The sequence below is a fragment of the Selaginella moellendorffii genome, unplaced genomic scaffold, assembly GCF_000143415.4.
Source record: "Selaginella moellendorffii unplaced genomic scaffold, v1.0 SELMOscaffold_108, whole genome shotgun sequence".
Classification (NCBI taxonomy): Eukaryota; Viridiplantae; Streptophyta; class Lycopodiopsida; order Selaginellales; family Selaginellaceae; genus Selaginella; species Selaginella moellendorffii.
Window position 1 is genome coordinate 76,612 of NW_003314369.1, and position 16,581 is coordinate 93,192.

Consider the following 16,581-nt stretch of genomic DNA (forward strand, 5'->3'; position numbering starts at 1 on the left):
GCTCGATCAATGTTGCAATTTCCGTGCATCTCGATGAGCTTGTTGAGGATGAAGACATCATCGCAGTGAAAGAGAATGTCCCTTGCTGCTGCGGCTTCTACAGGATTCGGTCATTTTTGCTTGCTTTCCTGAGAAAGTGAAACTTGAATCTCCAGGACGATCATGGAAAACTGAAGGGAACTTAGAGCCCTCGGAGAGGATTTTGTAAATTTTAAGGTTCGGAGGGATAATGCCGCTCCACAGCAGGAAAAATTAAACCGAAAGATCAACTTGTTCAACCTTGAGACAGACGTCCAAGACGAACGGGAAAGTAGAATCAGTGGTGCCGGCCACCGTTCTTCCATAAACACCGCAGCATAGAAAGCAGTGAAGATCATGAATCGCTGGAACAGGGAAGAGCTCTTCATTCTCGAGTCCCTGGAGCAGGATTTCCGTGGATCGCTGGAGCTTCTTCCTTCTCTGCTCCTTCTCTGCCTGGAGCTTCCCCCTTCCCGGCTCAGAGCCTTCGCCAGATCGCCATCTCCACGCCTTGCATATTCCGAGATCATGGAAGTCCACGGAACGCTTCATCTAAGAGAGCGTCCTCCATGCTCGTACATATCCAGCAGGCAGTCGCCACCACGCTGTTTGAAGAACAGTAATTCGTTCGCTCAGCAACATAGCTATGGACTCGCTTACCTGTTTGGAGATCTCCTCGAAGATGACGTTGTGGGTGTAAAACGCTGAAACTTCTCGTTATCATCTAGACGTGATGGCATATGCCAGTCCATTTTGCTGTGGCATAGAAACTTGCAAACGCTTCCTCCGCACTGTGCTTACTTTTTTCACCACCACGTTCATTGCAAACACATATTTTGTTGAAGGGCGATCGATTGAATCGCCCGCATTCTCGATTCGCATGCCCGCGGCTCTTTTTCTTCCGAGCTCTTGTTATTAGCGAGCGAGTACATGTGTGCCACGAGAACAAAGGCTCCTCCTTCCTTGGCACTTAGCTCCACCAGCTTCCTCGCGGCATAGCTTCCACGGGCGAAGCTACTGTGGCTCTTGCAAGCTCCAAGGAAACTCGTCCACTCCAGAGCATCGGGAACAAAGGGCATGGTTTGTAATAGATCTTGGGCTTCTTCCAAGTAGCCACTCCGACCAAGCAAATCCACCACGCAGCAGTAGTGCTGGTGTGTCGCCTCCACTCCAAAATCCATCGCCATGGACTGGAAGCAACCGCGGCCGTGCGATGCGTTCCCTGCCTGGCTACACGCGACCAGCACCGACACGAATATACCCTGGTCTCTAGAATCGACGCTGTCCAGCATCTTCATGGCATCAAACGCATCAAACGTGTCGCGGAAGAGGCCGTTGTGGGTGTAAACCGCGAGCAAGGAGTTCCATGACACGGAATCTTTCCTAGGCATCCTTTCAAAGAATATCCTCGCTTGGAGCATATGCCCGTTCTGCGCATATGCAAAGAACATGGCATTCCAGGATACTAGATTCCTCTGTGGCATTTCATCAAACATAACCTTGGACTCTCCCAAATACCGCCCTTGGGCATATGCCACGAGCATGGCTGTCCAAGAGATTACGTTTTGCTGTGGCATGGTATCGAAAAACTTCTTAGCATCTTCTACGTGTCCACCTTGGATAAAGGCTGCCAGCATGGAGTTCCACGTCACTAGACTCCGATGTGGCATGAGGTCAAAGAGGTGCTTTGCCTCTTCCAAATGCCCAAACTGGGCATATGTGTCTATCATGGATGTCCATGCTACCATGTCTCGCTCTGGCATGGAGAGAAACACAGACCTAGATTCTTTTATCCGTCCTTCCTTGGCACACACACACAAAAGGACATTCCAGGACACGAGGCTATGACATGGCATGGCTTGAAACGTGTTTCTGGCCTCAGCAAGGTAGTCGTTCTGGGCATATGCCGACAGCATGGCATTCCACGTCACCAGATTCAGCCGGGGCATATCGACAAACACCCCCCTTGCCCTGTCCATGTCACCGCTCTCTCCAAATGCCACCAGCATGGCATTCCACGTCACGAGATCGCGCTGTGGGATCCTGTGGAAAACGCGCTGGGCATCTGACAGGTGGCCATTTTGGGCAAATGCCGTCAGCATGGCATTCCACGTGGACAAGTTTCGCTCCTCCATGTCATGAAAAAGCTCTAGAGCTTTTTCTAAATGCCCGTTCTGAGCAAAAGCCGCCAACATTGCATTGCAGCAAATCACATCCCTCTCGGGCATCTCGTCAAACAGGGTCTTAGCGGCAAAGAGGTAGCCATTTTGGGCGTGAGCAGAGATCATGACCGTCCATGACACCACGTTAACCAATGGCATCCGGTCAAAAAGAGCCTTTGTTTCATACAAATGCCCTTCTTGGGCATATGCTGTTAGTAAAGCGGTCCACGACACTATGCCAGGAGAGGGCATACTCCAGAAAATAATTTTTGCCCCTTCTAAGTTCTTGTGCTGGACGAAAGCTGCCAGCATTGCGTTCCAACACACAAGATCAAGCTCGGGAATGGAATCAAACGTTAGTTTTGCGTGGTCAATATGCCCTGAATGGGCATATGCAGTTAAAAGGGCAGTCGCGGAGAGAAGGCTCCGTTGTGGCATCTCATTAAAGATCTGGGTGGCGTGATGCATTTGCTCGCCGCGGCAGTATACGGCAAGCATTCTCTCCCACGACAATGCGTCTCTTTTGGAGCTGAGCTTGTCGAAAATCTGTCGAGCTCGATCGATGTTGTTGCAATTACCGTGCATCTCGATGAGCTTGTTGAACATGAAGACATCATCACAGCGGAAGAGACGGCAGACTCGATCGTCAATGTCCGTTGCAGTGCTGCGGCTTCTACAGGATTCGATCACACTGGTCCAGTATCGTCGATCCATTTTTGCTGAGAAAGCGCCACTTGAATCTCCAGGGTGATCATGATGAGGTGCACATTTTGTTTCCTTTAGACAACCGAGTAGATCAACTGATTATTTGTGGAAATCAACGGTTAGAAATTTATTGGATCGGGCAACGAAGCAAATCTTCACTCCCAGATCGCCATCTCCACACCTTGCATATCCCCAGATCATGGAAGTCATCTATCAACATGCATCCAGCCACCACCCTGTTTGTGTAAGGTGTCAATAGTGATAAATTTCTAATGTTTGATCTTCAGGTACGATACCAGGAAAAGAAACCCTGAAGACATGATTGGCAAGCTATGTCCATTATCATTAACTCCACAGCTTCAAGTGGTCAAGCATGATCCAATGTCAACGATAGTAATTTTCTCAACCTGGATTGTCATCCACGGTGAACCTTTCTTGCTCCGTGAGGAAACTATGTAAGAAGGGTGACTTGCTTGCACTCAGCAAGAAATGTGAGCACACTGACTGGAAGAATGGATAGGGATAGCAAGGTAGTGGAGGCTTGTGGGTTGGCTGGGAAACTTAGTGGATGATGGCATAAGTAGTATATAAAGTAGTGTTTGGGGGCAAAACTGAACTTCACCTTTGTGTTGATATGTGTTTACTGGTGTTTAATAGTGATCATTAGAAGTGTGATAGAACTTGTGTCTTGAGTTAGGATCTTTCTTTGTGTTTGAGAGTGTGAAGCAGAGCAACTTAAAACTTGCAACATCCCATGCAAGTTAAATCACCATAGTGTGAGAGTTCCCCCTAGCATTTTTGTCACCTTCCTATCCATATTTCCATGTTCATCCTTTGAATACTCCAGCCCACAACTCAACACCACCCATCCTTGTCTCAGCTAGCCACAAGTTTCTATGACCTTCCTTCTTTTATTTTTTTTTCCTCTGAAAGCTCTAACCCACACTTGGCAAATGCCAAACTTATCTATATATTAGGCACTTATACTTCTTTCCTACCACTGCTAACCACAATCACATATCTAAGACTCACATTGGTCCTTAGCCAAGCTACTATTGCTGGAAAACTTTGTTACCATATAGATTTCTACTGCCACTGTTTGTTCATTTGATAGTAAATCTTGCAAGAGTGGCTCTATTTTGTGGGAAAATGCCATCTCTGCATCCCCCCCTCCCCCCCCCCAAACTTGATTCAAGTCCTAATTTGACTCCACATTTATGACAAGGGAGCTGCAGTCTCCACCTTGTACAAATGCCTCAGGACTTCCTTCATCCCCTGCAGAGTCCTCAGCAGTGTTTCACAAATGCCCCTTAGGACCAAAACATCTTGCACCCCTCCTGGCTGCTGACAATCAATCCCTTGCAGCCTCTTCTACAATCTTTGCTCCCAGCATTCCTTGATTGTTAAATAGCGTTAACATAGGAGGCTCCTCTCTCCCACGTCCAGATCCATATTTCTGCAGCAAATGCCAGCTGCCACCTCCAAAGTTAAAAACGTCCTTAGGCATTCGAAATGGTCTTCAACCATAGCCGCTGTCACTTCTTGTTGCTCCAAATCCTCACCCTTGTCCGGTAGGATTGTGTTGATGTCAATGGAATGATGCCAAATTGTCATGTGGCATTGAACTCCTATAAATCTACTCTGGGAATCTACTCCGGTTGGCTCGACTTGGATCATGGCAGTCCTATGTGCTTTAGCTACTCTGAGTATGACACACTAAAGCGGAGGCTCTTGGATAAAGGGTGGGCGAGAAAAATATGATTATAAATTTTGATTTTTCCTTTATGATTTCTAAGTGTTGCATATCTAAAAAAAAATTTCAAAAATCAATTTTAAAAGTTTTTTAAAACGTTTTAATAGTCTTAAAGTGCCCTAAAAAGTGGCACACCCCTTAGAATTAATCACAAAAAGTAGATAAAACAAAAGTATTATGGCATAATCAAAATCAAATTGGGTCAAACAACTCTAATAGTAATGTTGACTAGTATGGCCGTGGATGGAAAAAGATTTGGTGGGGAATGTATTGGGGAAGGGTATGTTTTTGGGCATTTTAAGGATATTAGAAACAACTCAACCCAGAAACTATAGAAGTGTCAACCAAAGGCTTTGAGCATTGATTTTGCCTACATGCAATCCACAATCATGACTTGCATAAGCCTCAAGCAAGAGACCCAGCTGGGAAAAGCTACTGGCATCAAACTCTCTCACCTCACTTATGACTAGATTGACAACACAAATTCTTGTGACACCAGTACGATTGAACTTGTTGTGATTAACCCATGTGTCACCAACCCACCAACTCAACATGGAAAATGCAAAAGCTCCATCAGGCCCCACTGGATTTCCCCAGCCAGCCTCAAAAACCATAAGAAACCCCATTGTGAAGGTGTTAAAGGTGCTAGAACTCACTATAGCCCCAGATGCCATAGAAGGGGAGCCAAGAAAATAATGCCAGCAGCTTTCATACACAACAGTTCAAGAAGCTTGCATAGGATGTTGCAAGCCTCAAGACAATTTCTTTCTACACTATAAATCACACTCCAACTTGGGACACAAATTATGAGACACACTTCTAAATATCACTATTAAACATTGTTAAATGCAAAAACCCCAAAGAGAGGCCTAATTTCACAATCTCTCAACCTCCATAACTCTATGACCCACTTGGATTCCAGTTGCAGATGCTCAATTGAAGATCCCTTTAGGCATCATTGAAGATTCTTTATCACAGGGCCACCTTATCACATACCTCTAAACCTTATCCCACCAGTTTTGTTGTTTCCCAACTTTGGGCAGCACAAGCTTCAAGGTCGATGTTTACAGTTGCGGATCAATTCAGGTACGACTATTATTGGATCGCCAGCATTCCCATGTCAAGCGGATCAATTCACGGACATTATTGGATCGCCAACATTCCTATAGTCTATACGAGGTCATGGAACACAAGTACGAGTTTATACTGTATAAGCAGAAAAGCCAGATCCATACAGTTCTCGCGGATAGGTTCGTGAAGTGGCCCCATAGCGTCCATCTCCTTTGTTGTGGAGCTCACTCTAAACTTTAGAACAAGATATTTCCAAGTGGTGAGATTATAGATTAATTCTGACGTTTATACATATCCCCACCAAGAGATATCATCAAAATAAATATATTTCCTTACCTCACCATCTTGTGTTTCCCATCAAAAAACTGCGCGTTCTTGGACGACTTGAAAGTCTCAAGGAACGCCTTGGCTTTGCTAATCTCCAGCTTCTTCCTGTGCTTGTCCCACTTGTGCTCCTCCGCCAGTATCTCGATCACCCGAGGGAGTGCCTGGTTCGCTGCATCCGTGTCCAGAAAAGCCAGCCTCGATCTCCTCGCGATAAAGTCCACTGCGGACTCGCAATACTCGTTTCTCGCGCAATACGCGACCTCGGCCTCTAGGTAAGGATAGCCGTGCGCCAGCCGTTTTCCAAGACCTTCGTTCTACAAAAGAAGGAGAAAGGAGAGGATCACTCGCTCATAAGCGAAGAAGAAACTCCAAAGCTAGAAAAACTATAACGTACCTGGGCAATGAGCGCAACACGATGAGCCATTCCTCCATAGGCCGAAGCCAGGTGCTTCGCCGCCGCAGTGTCCATGGCTCCCGGGATTATTTTTCCACCATAAGTGCGCTTCATGCGAACGTACTGCTGTGCAATAATTGCGAAGCACGATGGATCATAGCCTTCGCCACCGATTAAAGGCAAGTCTCTCGTCACACAGCCATTTGTTGGGGAGAGGTTCCCACTTTTGATTGCGGCGTCCACGGCATCTTGAGCCATGCTGAGAAAAAGAAAGCTTTAATAGTCTTTCTATGACCCAAAAGTAAAACTTACCTTCTGTAAGTCGTCCACTTTCCACCGGTGATTGTCACCATGCCGTGAGGCTCCACGCAGATTACGTGATCTCTGGAGATGCTTGACGTGTCTCCATTCGCGGACGGATCACTGGCTAGAGGCCTAATGCCGCTCCACGCGGACATAACATCAGAGCGACGGACCTGAGAGGAAAGAAAAAGTTAGAACAGGAAAAATGAAACCAAAAAGAAAGAAAGATCAACTTGTTGTTCCTTTACCTTGACACAGACGTAGTCACTGATGGCGTCCAAGATGAACTGGATCTCCTCTTCCTTCGGCTCCGGAAGCATGGTGATAGGGGAAATAGAATCAGTGGTGCCAGCCACCGTTCTTCCCAGCCATGGCAGCATAAACACCACCCGGCCATCTTTCGTCTTGGGAACAATGAGCCCCATAGACTCGGGCGAGTAGTAGTCGGGAAGAACGACGTGAACGCCACTGCTGGGAGCGATCATCGGCTTGGACTCCTTGTCCGCAAATCTTCTCAGCTCGTCCACAAAAGGTCCCCCGGCATTCACCACGACCTTTGCATGCACGTCAAAGTCCCTGCCGCTAAGATTGTCCCGGACTCGAGCACCCACGACTTGGCCAGTGGATTCATCCTTGATGATCGCGGTTGCCTCTGCGTGGTTGAGCACCGCTGCTCCCGCCAGCGCCGCCGTGCAAGCCAGAGAAACGTTGACGCGAGCATCGTCCATTTGGCCATCGTAGTAGACCACCGTGCCTTTGAGCGTCTTTCCATCGCCGGCTGTCTTTGCAAGCGTCGGGAAGAACTCGAAGGACTCTTTGGCGGAGTGGTACCTGGAGAGGTGAAGCATCTGGCGGCCAGCGACGATGTCGTAGAGCTTTAGTCCGGCCCAGTAGTATGGGATCTCCCACCACTGGTAGCAGGGAGTCATGGTGGGGAGCGAGTGGCAGAGGTGTGGAGCATTCTGGATGAGCTGCGCTCGCTCGTCCAGTGCGTGGAAGACGAGGTTGAGCTGCTTGTAGTCCAGCTGAAACACTGCCTTCTCGAGATATCTCACACCTGGAAGTTGGAACAAGTAGAGGAACGTAAGAACTTTAAGATGATCGATCCAAGCACAGCCTCAGGAAAATTAGAGCTTTGTTCGATCCAGAAAGAAACTAGCAATCCAGAGAAAAAAAGTCTGATCGATCCAGGAAAGATCTTACTTTGAAGAAAGGAAACTATAACGCACCTCCATGGATGAGCTTGGTAGACCTGGAAGAAGTCCCAGACGCGAAATCGTCCCTCTCGACCAGCCCAACACGGAGGCCACGAGCAGCGGCGTCCAATGCGACTCCACAGCCGGTGGCGCCACCCCCGACTACCAGGAGATCAAGAGGGCTTGCCGGGCTGGTGCCGCGCAGGAGCGCCTCCTGGACCAATCGCGGCGGCACTGTCCAATTCACAGCTGCCATCCTGTCCCTGAGCGAATCCACTGCGCCATTCCCCCGCTCCTTGGCCAGCACTGGCTGCGATTTGGCGTAGGACACGATTGCAATGCCCCCGATCAGAGCTCCCAACGCCGCGCTGTGCCTCAGCATCCGCCTAGCCGCCCCCATCGCCGCTGGGCGATGGATCGATCGATCGATCAATCAGTTCAAGCCCTAATCTCAGCGGCGCCGTCACCGCCCAGGAGCGGCGCCGCCTTAGCTAAACATAGCGAAATTTTGGGGCCTTGTTTATGCAAAAAGGTATGACGCAGACTAAAGTTTTAGGGCTTACACAAAACTGAGAATATTCTTAAAGCATTTTTAAAAAAAAAATTATAGCCAATACTAGTAAAAAAAAATTTCTCCTCTAGAGATGGATGAAACAATTGTTTCTATTATTTTCAATGTGCTGTGGTACTTAACTGAAAAGCATAAAACTTTGTTTCTATAGGTTACCTAACTTCCCTCAATGTATGATCACAGCCATGGCAGCTTTGGAGCCTTGGCTGGAACAACTTCAAATGCGATCAGATAGTAATTCTTGATTGCAGGCCCAGCAGCCTTAGTGGTGATGTTGTAAGCCATGCCTTTGACTGGCTTGAACGAACTGTACTCATCATAATAAACCCTCATGTTGGCGCTGAACTTGTCAAAATTGGTGCTCCAAGCACTTCCCTCTGTGTTGGAGTAGTACATCTTCACCCACGGGAAGGACACAATGGGGGATTCCCGCCTGCTGAGGTTGAACTGAAGCTCCTGCAAACCTCAAGGCTACCAACTTTAGTTGATGAATCAAAGTTTACGTACCCGAGGATTGGAAAGGCTGCTTAGTGTCACCAACACCTGCCAAGAGTCGAGGTCGTCGTGATCAACCATGTAGTACGCCCGGAATTTCATCTCCACGCTGTCCTCCTCGAACGCGAAGCGCGCTACACGAATCTCATGCTCAGCCTTGGTGTAGATGTGGAGTGCCGGACGGCCACTGACGAACACCTGCGGCATCGCATAGTAGTTCCTCCCGTCGCCGGCCCTGCGCCGGAAGTTCAGCTGATAGTGCGCCTTGGTATCCACAAAGTCGCAATTCGGATACCCCCTGTGGGTGGCCGCGATCAGGCAAGCTGCACCGTTGTGCCATTCCGTGTGGAAGTTCATCACGCCTGCAGAGATCTTGAAGAGGCTCATGGCGACGTTGGCCATCCTGGGGTACTTCCATTCGCCCCCTTCCCTCACCAGCTTGGAGAGAGCGTCGAACATGACTTGGTTGAGCGAGGATCTGATCCGATCATTGATGTCTCTCTGGAAACCGGCCACTTCCAGGGTGGTGTAGCCGCAATCCTTGGCGCTTTGGATCATCTCGCGGAGCAGCGTTGTGTACAATGCGAGCGCGGATCCGTAAGAGAGGAGTGTGTGCTTCATGTTGCTGGGATGCGAGAAGAGATTGAGCATTTGGAGGAGTTGCGCCCTGCACTGCTCGAATCGCACCACGATGTTGCGCGTGCCGACCGAGTTATTGGCCTGGAAGGCCGCGACGGAGGCGTAGTAGTCCTGGCCCAGCTGGGAGATGGTGGCGTTCGCAGCTCTTGCTTGATCCGCAATGTTTTTAGCCAGAGCTTGTTCGATCTTCTTACCCACCGCCTCGAACAGCGAATCCATGGCGGCTTGCTTCTGCTGCGCGGTGCGGGGTGCAAGCGCTATGCTCCACAACTGGCCGAACATGGCCTGCGCGAAGGAGCCCACGACTGGGACCATCTTCGGGCCCAGCGAAATGCCCTTCTCGAACCCATCCAGGAGTGCCTGCTCGGCATTAGACGCCATCTTTCCTTGAAAGAATGAAAGGATTCGAAGCTCTGGAGCAAGATGAAGGCGAGAGAAGCTGGATGAACTGAAAGCAAGTTGGAACACTCCCTTATATTTGTGGAGCTCAGCGGCTTGGGTTTTAAAGCATACAAATGCTTTCCACAACTTTGTTGATCGATGTTTATCAGATACTTAAGTGGACTTTGGGAAAAATAACACAAGCAAAGAACAATGTGGGAGGGCATCACATCCAGTTGAGAGGCACAGCTGACACAAGTTACACGTTTTGTTTGCACGGATCCACGTTTCACTGTGTGACTGATTTCTCGGTATGGATCTGATTTGGAATTTTAAGATCAGGTATCTTGCTGCACACGGCTTCATTTTGCGTCTACGTCCTTGACCAGCCCCAGTACAAGGTGGCAAGCGTGGAACTGGCAGTGGCGGCGGCGAAATCGAGCTGCGCAACGAGGATAAGGACAACAGCAGCAGCTACACCACAAGTTCTTACTCTTCTAAGCAAGAACAAGATCAAAAAACAGCTAGGGGCTTCTTCAATGTGGTGGCTGTGGATGCAGAGAGCAGCAGTGTAATCAGATCTCTCAAAATAAATTCACAAAGTACTTTTTTGTTGCTTTACTATCACCTTTAAAGATCTTTGATTAATTTGGCAGGAACCAAGGTATCAAGAGGTTTTGAGCACTGGTGTTTGGAGGCAAGAATCGTGTTTTGATGTTGTGGAGTTACTTTAAATCAGAATCAAAAAGACAATATGCCCATGGTCTTTTTCACTTTCAAACTAGAGCATGGTTGGTTAAAGCTAGTGTCTCAGATTATACAAAACCGAATCTATGTACAGATTCCTCTTCTCCACTTGCATGGAAGCCAAAAACTGGAGCAAAACCCAGACAAGCTTCCACTCTGAAAACAAAAAAAGAAAAAGAAAAGCTGACAACCAATGAAGATTTTGGCTATGACTTGAAATGTTCTTACCAAGAGGCTCGTGTCATCTCATCTCCCAGCATCTGCAAGAAGATATACTTAAGAAACCAGGAAAGCTGAAATCCTGCGACATACCTTCTTTCTCCGCATTCGATGGTGTCTCGTACAAAGCAGCAGCACCGACCTCTCTGGCGCCAAGGAGCACAGATTCACGCAGTGAGTGGATCACAGGGGTTCCAATGTGATGGACGCTTTTGTAAAGACGGACAGTACGAACGGTGCTTCCTGGTGTGGAGCGAACGTTGTTGGAACAATTGTGTAACCCCTTGGATCAGGTTCCAGCACCATCTCGCAAGAAATTTCTCTCGAGTTGACGTAATCTGTGCCCCCAACTGACTCGTGCATGAAGATGTTGTACTTGGCACGCTTTCCTCGAGTTTTCAAGATCCTCATGCCAATATAGAACATTGAGGTGTCTCCACTGGATTGATATTCAAACCCGGCTCGCTTGCGAGATGAGAAGTGGACACCCTGCAAAGACCAGTGGAAAAGGCTTCGAAAAGAGTAGAGTAAAGTCCAAACGAACCTGGGTGAGTGTCACAAACACGTGAACAGGCTTTCGTGCGTCTGAGCCCACAGCTTTGAGCCTAAACTGTGGATTATAATGCCAAGAGTCGAAGTCTTGGCAGCCACCAGCAGTTCCTCCACGCCACTGTCCTCGCACCGAGTATCTCATCTCCGGGGGATAAATGCGGCAGACATATACGGACCGAAAATGCAGCTGGAAGTCTTGCCATGACATCCAAAAGACTCCATCCTGCGCCTACACATGAATAAATTGTCGAATGAGAGGTTAAGAAACTCAGGAAAACGTCATATACCTGTGGTGAGTATTTTAGCTTGTGCTTCATTCGATCTGTCCATTCCAAAGAAGAGTCGGACCAAGGTCCATTCCACTCGACTTCATTCGCCCACGGATTGCATATTTGAACGAGCTTGTGCCCATCCACCTCCCGCACCTGAAAGGAAATCATAGCATGTAAGTAAAACGCCATCTCCATGCGAGAGCCATGGATTACCTGTAGTAGAGAGTAAGCATGGCCTTGAACAATACCACTGGCCGAAACGTGAGCATCCGAACCGGAAGGACTGCCAGCTCCAAGCAAGAAGCCTTCCTGCTTGAAACGTAGCAGCTGGGACCAGAGTCGTCCACTGGCTAAATCCAGTTGCGCTTGTGCACTCGTCAAATCGATTTCTTCGCCGGCTCCACCGGTTAAATCCACAAGAGCATCCTGGACGTGTCCTCCTTCCAGAGCCTCATATGAGCCATGAAGCTTAGCGTATGCCTTTTCCAGCACAGACACCCAGAGCTCATGTCGCTTCCTGCTGGTTGCAAATGCTGGCTTGCCCTTGAACTCACAAGGAATCCAGTCGTCCACAACGACTGGCACCCATTCACCCTGGAGTGTAATGATTCACTTGTTGAGTTGAAGAGCTAAAAACATACGAAATGCATTACCTGAATGCAAAACCGAACAGTGTATATGCCCTCCTCATTGTACTCCGGAGTGATAATAACCTCCGAAATCCGCGACGCCGCAGTCAGCACAGCGACGGCACTCAAAAACCAGCAGTCTCCAAGACGGCCCTGCAGCGTACGAAGTAAACATACGCATATAATCACCAGAAAAAAAGCTTTTACCTGACAAACGTCAGCAGGCTTTGTGAAGCCTTCAAAGAGACGGGGTCTTGCATTTGTTCCGATGTCCCGAACTAGTTCGGCTGGACGAACCCACTGCTGAACAACCTGAAAAGAATCAAGTGTGAACAACAGCTGCAAAATCCATGAAATTTGTACCTGTAACTTCGGCAAAGGTTGCTCGGGGTTGATGAACAATGATTGGTTGGTGGGAGGAAATTCCTGATCCGTAAACTGCAACTCTCCTCTCGCCGCAAGGGCCTCTTTGACAGCCAGTTCAACTGACCGCATTCGCTGGTTGACTTCCTCATTCGTTTCTGCTCTTGGCCTCCTCAGCTTCCTAGTCAAATAATCCATTTCTATCACTACCGAGTCCTTGTCAGGTTTTCTCTTCCGACCTACGGCCTGTTCTTCCCAGTACCCTTCTTCTCTATCATAAAGATCTAAGTCAGCAGCTTCACTTCCCCAGTCATCCAACTGAAACATAAGAGAAAATTAGTATAACAAGATTTTCGCACAGCTCAAAGAAAACTGATACTTACTCGAATAGGTGAGTCCCCGGATTGCCAGTCATCATCGGGTAAGTCCTCCACACTGTAATCGGCTACGTTCGCATTATGTACGGTGAGGAGCTCCTCCTCTTTCAGGCACCTCCCCCAAAGAAAAACATCCATTATGTGCATGCTTGCCTCCACGCCTTCACTATCAGATCTTCCAAAAGCGTCCAAGTCCATGGGAGGCCGAGAGCCAACCCAGACCTCTGTCTCTCGTTGCCAGATGCCCCCTTCCACTGGTATTTGCAAACCACTTTGTGTACCATCCAGCATACCATCCAAGTATGCTGCAACTTCTCCAGTGGTAGCATCAACCGTGACTGCAACAGTGTGCCACCTACAAGAGAAGCCCGTCAGTCACTTGTAATATGTATAAGAAACTACGAACCTCCCATCCGCAATGTCAGTGTTGCCAATGTTTCTCTCCCTGACTGTCATGGTGTGGCCAGGACCTTTCAGTACGAGCCTGATTCCTACTTGTCCCGACTCTAGGTTCTGCTCGGCACCAGCTATAAGTATCTCCAAACATATCTTCTGGCAGCTTTCTGTGCCTAGAATGCAGACAGGCCCCGACTGTGGTTGAACCATTATCGCAGCGGAACATGTGATGGACTTGAATCCGCACACCGCAGCATCGATCGTGCCACAGTGTCGTCCGGTAGTGCGCGGTTCATCATCTATCACGCAAATTGCCCCCGGCACCCCGGTCTATATTTCCAAACAGGCAGCATCAGAATAAAATCAACAGTAAGATTTAGCGATCGAACCTGTTGTGCGCGGCGGGCCCTTTGAGCCGAGAGTATACGACGAGCAATACTGGAAACATGCGTTCCAGACTCGTCCAAAAGGTCTCCACCACCCACAGCACGAACAGCGGCAGCCATGGCTGCTGCTTCTTTGCTTCCAACATCCGGTACAGACGATATTACGGAGGCCTCCATTTCCCGCCGTCTGCGCTCTTCTTTCTCCAACAAAGCTTTTCTTCTCTCTTTTCCTTTGCCTTCCTCCTCACGCCGCTGAAAAATAAGCTCCTCCTCCATTTCTCTTTCTCTCATGTAGCTGATTAGAGAAAGTTATAAACATAAAGATTTTTGAAAGATAATTGAGACTTTACCTTTCTTGAACCAACTCGAACTGCTTGCGATCCTCTGGTGTCCACTTGTGAATTTTCTTTGCGCTAAGATCAGAGAAGCCAATACTGTCAAGAAAAAGCCGAAGGCGGACCTCATCCTTCAAAAAGATTGTAGTTAGTACCGCTACATGAGAAAGGAGCACAATTACCTGCACTCTTTCAGCCTTCGCGGCAAGGCCGAGTATTAGAAGCAAGTATCCCCCAAACTTGTCCCACATGTAGACCCATTCAGTATCAATGGCCTCCTCAAGCGTAAGTATCCGGGCATGTGCACACATTTTTCTTCGAAATCCAACATCGGGGGATGGCTCGTGACGATATTTTGAGCTTCGTTTTTTCTTGCGCCACCAAAGACCAGCGGCACGCTCTTCATTGCGCAGACGCTCTCGAAGCTTCAAAACATCAGCCCTTGGTAGCACAAAATTCCCTGCTTTATCCCGCGGAACAGTGGGGTCGCCAACCAGAAGGGCAGCGGAACTAGCAGACCGTTGTGGAGCTGAATAAGTTCCAGACAGTGCATTCCTTGTCTGCGCCCAAAGATCAGTAAAAGTTCCGAAACAAGACTTCATACCTTCGTGGAAGATCGTGCGATCGCTTGTACTATAGTATCCTTGCCTAGAAACTGAACAGCGTCATCCATCATCTGCAGAATTTCATTAGATAAAACGAGAATAAACAGTATATACCTTCAAGGTGATGCAAGGTCTTGAAACGGCAAAACCAAACGCTACTACAAGCGTAATAGCGGACACTGCAGCTCCAGCAAAGGGAGGATAGATTTCCAAGCTTGCAACTACGCCCCAGCCAGCAGCTGCCAAAGCGACGCAGTACAGGACCAAAAATGCAGCACTGCATAACAGGATATAATTTTGACGCCGCTAAAAACTGGAAGCATAGATATGATACCTGACATTTTTTGCCGAATCAGCATGGGCATCATATACATAAACGGGTAGCACTCGAGGTGAGTACACCACTACTGGTGGAGATAGTAGGACCTGAGGAAGAACATCAGGCACTGTTTTATGAATAGAAAACTTACTGTAAGAGCCCGTCCAGCAAGCAGAAACAAAAACGAAAAGTAACCCACGGACGCTCCAACGAAAGGTTCATCTGCTTAAAGAAGAAATTGTCAAAGCTACATGCTTAAGTGCCACTGCACCTGCTAGAAGTCCCACAAGAAACGCTGCCAAGGCCAATACAAAAGCTGCTAAACAAACCAAGAGCGTCTCGAGACGTGTCATGTAGAAATTGTGAGAGGCCCAATGATGTATAACACCAATCGCCAGGATAAGAAGAAGTAGAAACAGAAGAAAGGCCACACCAACCTGCAATAAGTGTGTTAGAACATGAAATTAAGTGACGGAAAAAGCTTTACCATCCACGGATTGATAGTGGCTATAACAGCAGAGATCGCGCCCAGCAACAAAATAAGGCCAATGCCGACAAAGATATAGACTCCCTTCGAGAGGTGCCATCCTTCATCCTTCCTGTCATAAAAAAACTTAGTATAGTACTTCCTATTCGAGGTACGTACCATTTGTAAAGACCACAGCCGAGAGAAAACATAGCGGGTATACAGATTAGAGGTAATAGAGCTACTAAGAAATCTATTTCCAGGGGGATGTTGCCTTCTCGAGATTGAAGTACTACCAAATATGAGCCTCCGCAAAATGTAAGTAAAACCACTGAGACCGAAAATAGATTATTAGTAAGGAAAATAAAAATGAAAATTTCAAACTTACCAATAAAAAGGCCAACACAAACTGCCGAGGAGAGAGAAAACCTGTACGTTGCGAACCAAGACACGGCCGGGAGCAGACCAGTAAGGACTAAAGCAAACGATGCAGCTACAGCCCAGCCAATATAGAACGACGATGCATATGGGCACCCAGAGGATGAGATGTCACATACAGCACTAGCGTACTCCAAGTCATCCAGAGGCTTGAACGAAATAATTACCCCAAGAGCAAAAATACTAGTCACGCAAATGGCGATGGCAACTGTCATCATAATTCCCTGCAGAGAAGATCAAATTAGTTCAGAAACTAGCAAACCAAAATTAAGAAAAAGAGTTTACTTCTTTGGACTTCAGGCTGCAATGAGCACCTCCATCAACAGGAATGTAGAACCTGAATCCATTACGGACCCATATTGGAAGGGCAATTGCCAGGGTCGCGGTCATTGAAGGTACCGTCAGAGCTAAACCAAGTAAGATTGACGATTTGCTGTCAAGCCAAGAAGCACACATTAAAAG

General features: G+C 47.9%; 4 protein-coding genes across 4 annotated transcripts in view; all 4 read right to left on the bottom strand.

The window, feature by feature from the left end:
• Positions 1 to 836: 836 nt before the first annotated feature.
• On the bottom strand, positions 837 to 2,894 carry LOC112342419 (pentatricopeptide repeat-containing protein At2g35030, mitochondrial-like). The gene is made up of 2 exons (XM_024664206.1): positions 1,950 to 2,894; positions 837 to 1,820 (listed from the first exon to the last, which is right to left on the bottom strand). Exons 1-2 carry the CDS (start codon positions 2,892 to 2,894, stop codon positions 837 to 839), a joined length of 1,929 nt encoding a protein of 642 aa, XP_024519974.1.
• Positions 2,895 to 5,956: 3,062 nt separating this feature from the next.
• On the bottom strand, positions 5,957 to 8,409 carry LOC9631242 (glycerol-3-phosphate dehydrogenase SDP6, mitochondrial). The gene is made up of 5 exons (XM_002990377.2): positions 7,963 to 8,409; positions 6,982 to 7,790; positions 6,743 to 6,906; positions 6,431 to 6,689; positions 5,957 to 6,350 (listed from the first exon to the last, which is right to left on the bottom strand). The coding sequence occupies exons 1-5, from the start codon at positions 8,327 to 8,329 to the stop codon at positions 6,042 to 6,044; spliced, it is 1,908 nt and encodes a 635-aa protein (XP_002990423.2). The 5' UTR covers positions 8,330 to 8,409; the 3' UTR covers positions 5,957 to 6,041.
• Positions 8,410 to 8,625: 216 nt separating this feature from the next.
• Positions 8,626 to 9,975, bottom strand: LOC9631243. Its single transcript, XM_002990378.2, has 2 exons — positions 9,008 to 9,975; positions 8,626 to 8,956 (listed from the first exon to the last, which is right to left on the bottom strand). Exons 1-2 carry the CDS (start codon positions 9,947 to 9,949, stop codon positions 8,678 to 8,680), a joined length of 1,221 nt encoding a protein of 406 aa, XP_002990424.2. The 5' UTR covers positions 9,950 to 9,975; the 3' UTR covers positions 8,626 to 8,677.
• Positions 9,976 to 10,722: 747 nt separating this feature from the next.
• The window catches only part of LOC9631244 (calpain-type cysteine protease DEK1), an 8,964-nt gene continuing 3,105 nt past the window's right edge, over positions 10,723 to 16,581 (bottom strand). Inside the window, exons 9-31 of the mRNA XM_024664199.1 lie at positions 16,405 to 16,581; positions 16,070 to 16,343; positions 15,862 to 16,012; positions 15,703 to 15,814; positions 15,487 to 15,652; positions 15,367 to 15,437; positions 15,231 to 15,322; positions 15,011 to 15,173; positions 14,896 to 14,967; positions 14,474 to 14,851; positions 14,307 to 14,422; positions 13,960 to 14,251; positions 13,581 to 13,900; positions 13,181 to 13,529; positions 12,798 to 13,115; positions 12,642 to 12,746; positions 12,459 to 12,587; positions 12,019 to 12,399; positions 11,821 to 11,958; positions 11,526 to 11,762; positions 11,075 to 11,470; positions 10,991 to 11,022; positions 10,723 to 10,918 (exon numbers count right to left, since the gene is read on the bottom strand). The exon at positions 16,405 to 16,581 is cut by the window's right edge and continues 24 nt beyond it. Coding sequence (XP_024519967.1) covers positions 11,165 to 11,470; positions 11,526 to 11,762; positions 11,821 to 11,958; positions 12,019 to 12,399; positions 12,459 to 12,587; positions 12,642 to 12,746; positions 12,798 to 13,115; positions 13,181 to 13,529; positions 13,581 to 13,900; positions 13,960 to 14,251; positions 14,307 to 14,422; positions 14,474 to 14,851; positions 14,896 to 14,967; positions 15,011 to 15,173; positions 15,231 to 15,322; positions 15,367 to 15,437; positions 15,487 to 15,652; positions 15,703 to 15,814; positions 15,862 to 16,012; positions 16,070 to 16,343; positions 16,405 to 16,581 — 4,347 coding nt within the window. The 3' untranslated portion in view covers positions 10,723 to 10,918; positions 10,991 to 11,022; positions 11,075 to 11,164. The remainder of the gene's footprint in view (positions 10,919 to 10,990; positions 11,023 to 11,074; positions 11,471 to 11,525; positions 11,763 to 11,820; positions 11,959 to 12,018; positions 12,400 to 12,458; positions 12,588 to 12,641; positions 12,747 to 12,797; positions 13,116 to 13,180; positions 13,530 to 13,580; positions 13,901 to 13,959; positions 14,252 to 14,306; positions 14,423 to 14,473; positions 14,852 to 14,895; positions 14,968 to 15,010; positions 15,174 to 15,230; positions 15,323 to 15,366; positions 15,438 to 15,486; positions 15,653 to 15,702; positions 15,815 to 15,861; positions 16,013 to 16,069; positions 16,344 to 16,404) is intronic.

What these genes read in the sequence shown, in the direction of transcription:
- LOC9631243 (XM_002990378.2), bottom strand. Translation starts at nt 9,949, where the DNA reads ATGGTCCCAGTCGTGGGCTCCTTCGCGCAGGCCATGTTCGGCCAGTTG. An exon ending in GCAGCCTTTCCAATCCTCGG is followed by an intron (nt 8,957 to 9,007) that starts GTACGTAAACTT and finishes TGAGGTTTGCAG; the next exon opens with GAGCTTCAGTTCAACCTCAG.
- LOC112342419 (XM_024664206.1), bottom strand. Translation starts at nt 2,894, where the DNA reads ATGGATCGACGATACTGGACCAGTGTGATCGAATCCTGTAGAAGCCGC. An exon ending in ATATGCCCCGGCTGAATCTG is followed by an intron (nt 1,821 to 1,949) that starts GTGACGTGGAAT and finishes GTGTGTGCCAAG; the next exon opens with GAAGGACGGATAAAAGAATC.
- LOC9631242 (XM_002990377.2), bottom strand. Translation starts at nt 8,329, where the DNA reads ATGGGGGCGGCTAGGCGGATGCTGAGGCACAGCGCGGCGTTGGGAGCT. An exon ending in TACCAAGCTCATCCATGGAG is followed by an intron (nt 7,791 to 7,962) that starts GTGCGTTATAGT and finishes TCCAACTTCCAG; the next exon opens with GTGTGAGATATCTCGAGAAG. An exon ending in GTGACTACGTCTGTGTCAAG is followed by an intron (nt 6,907 to 6,981) that starts GTAAAGGAACAA and finishes CTTTCCTCTCAG; the next exon opens with GTCCGTCGCTCTGATGTTAT.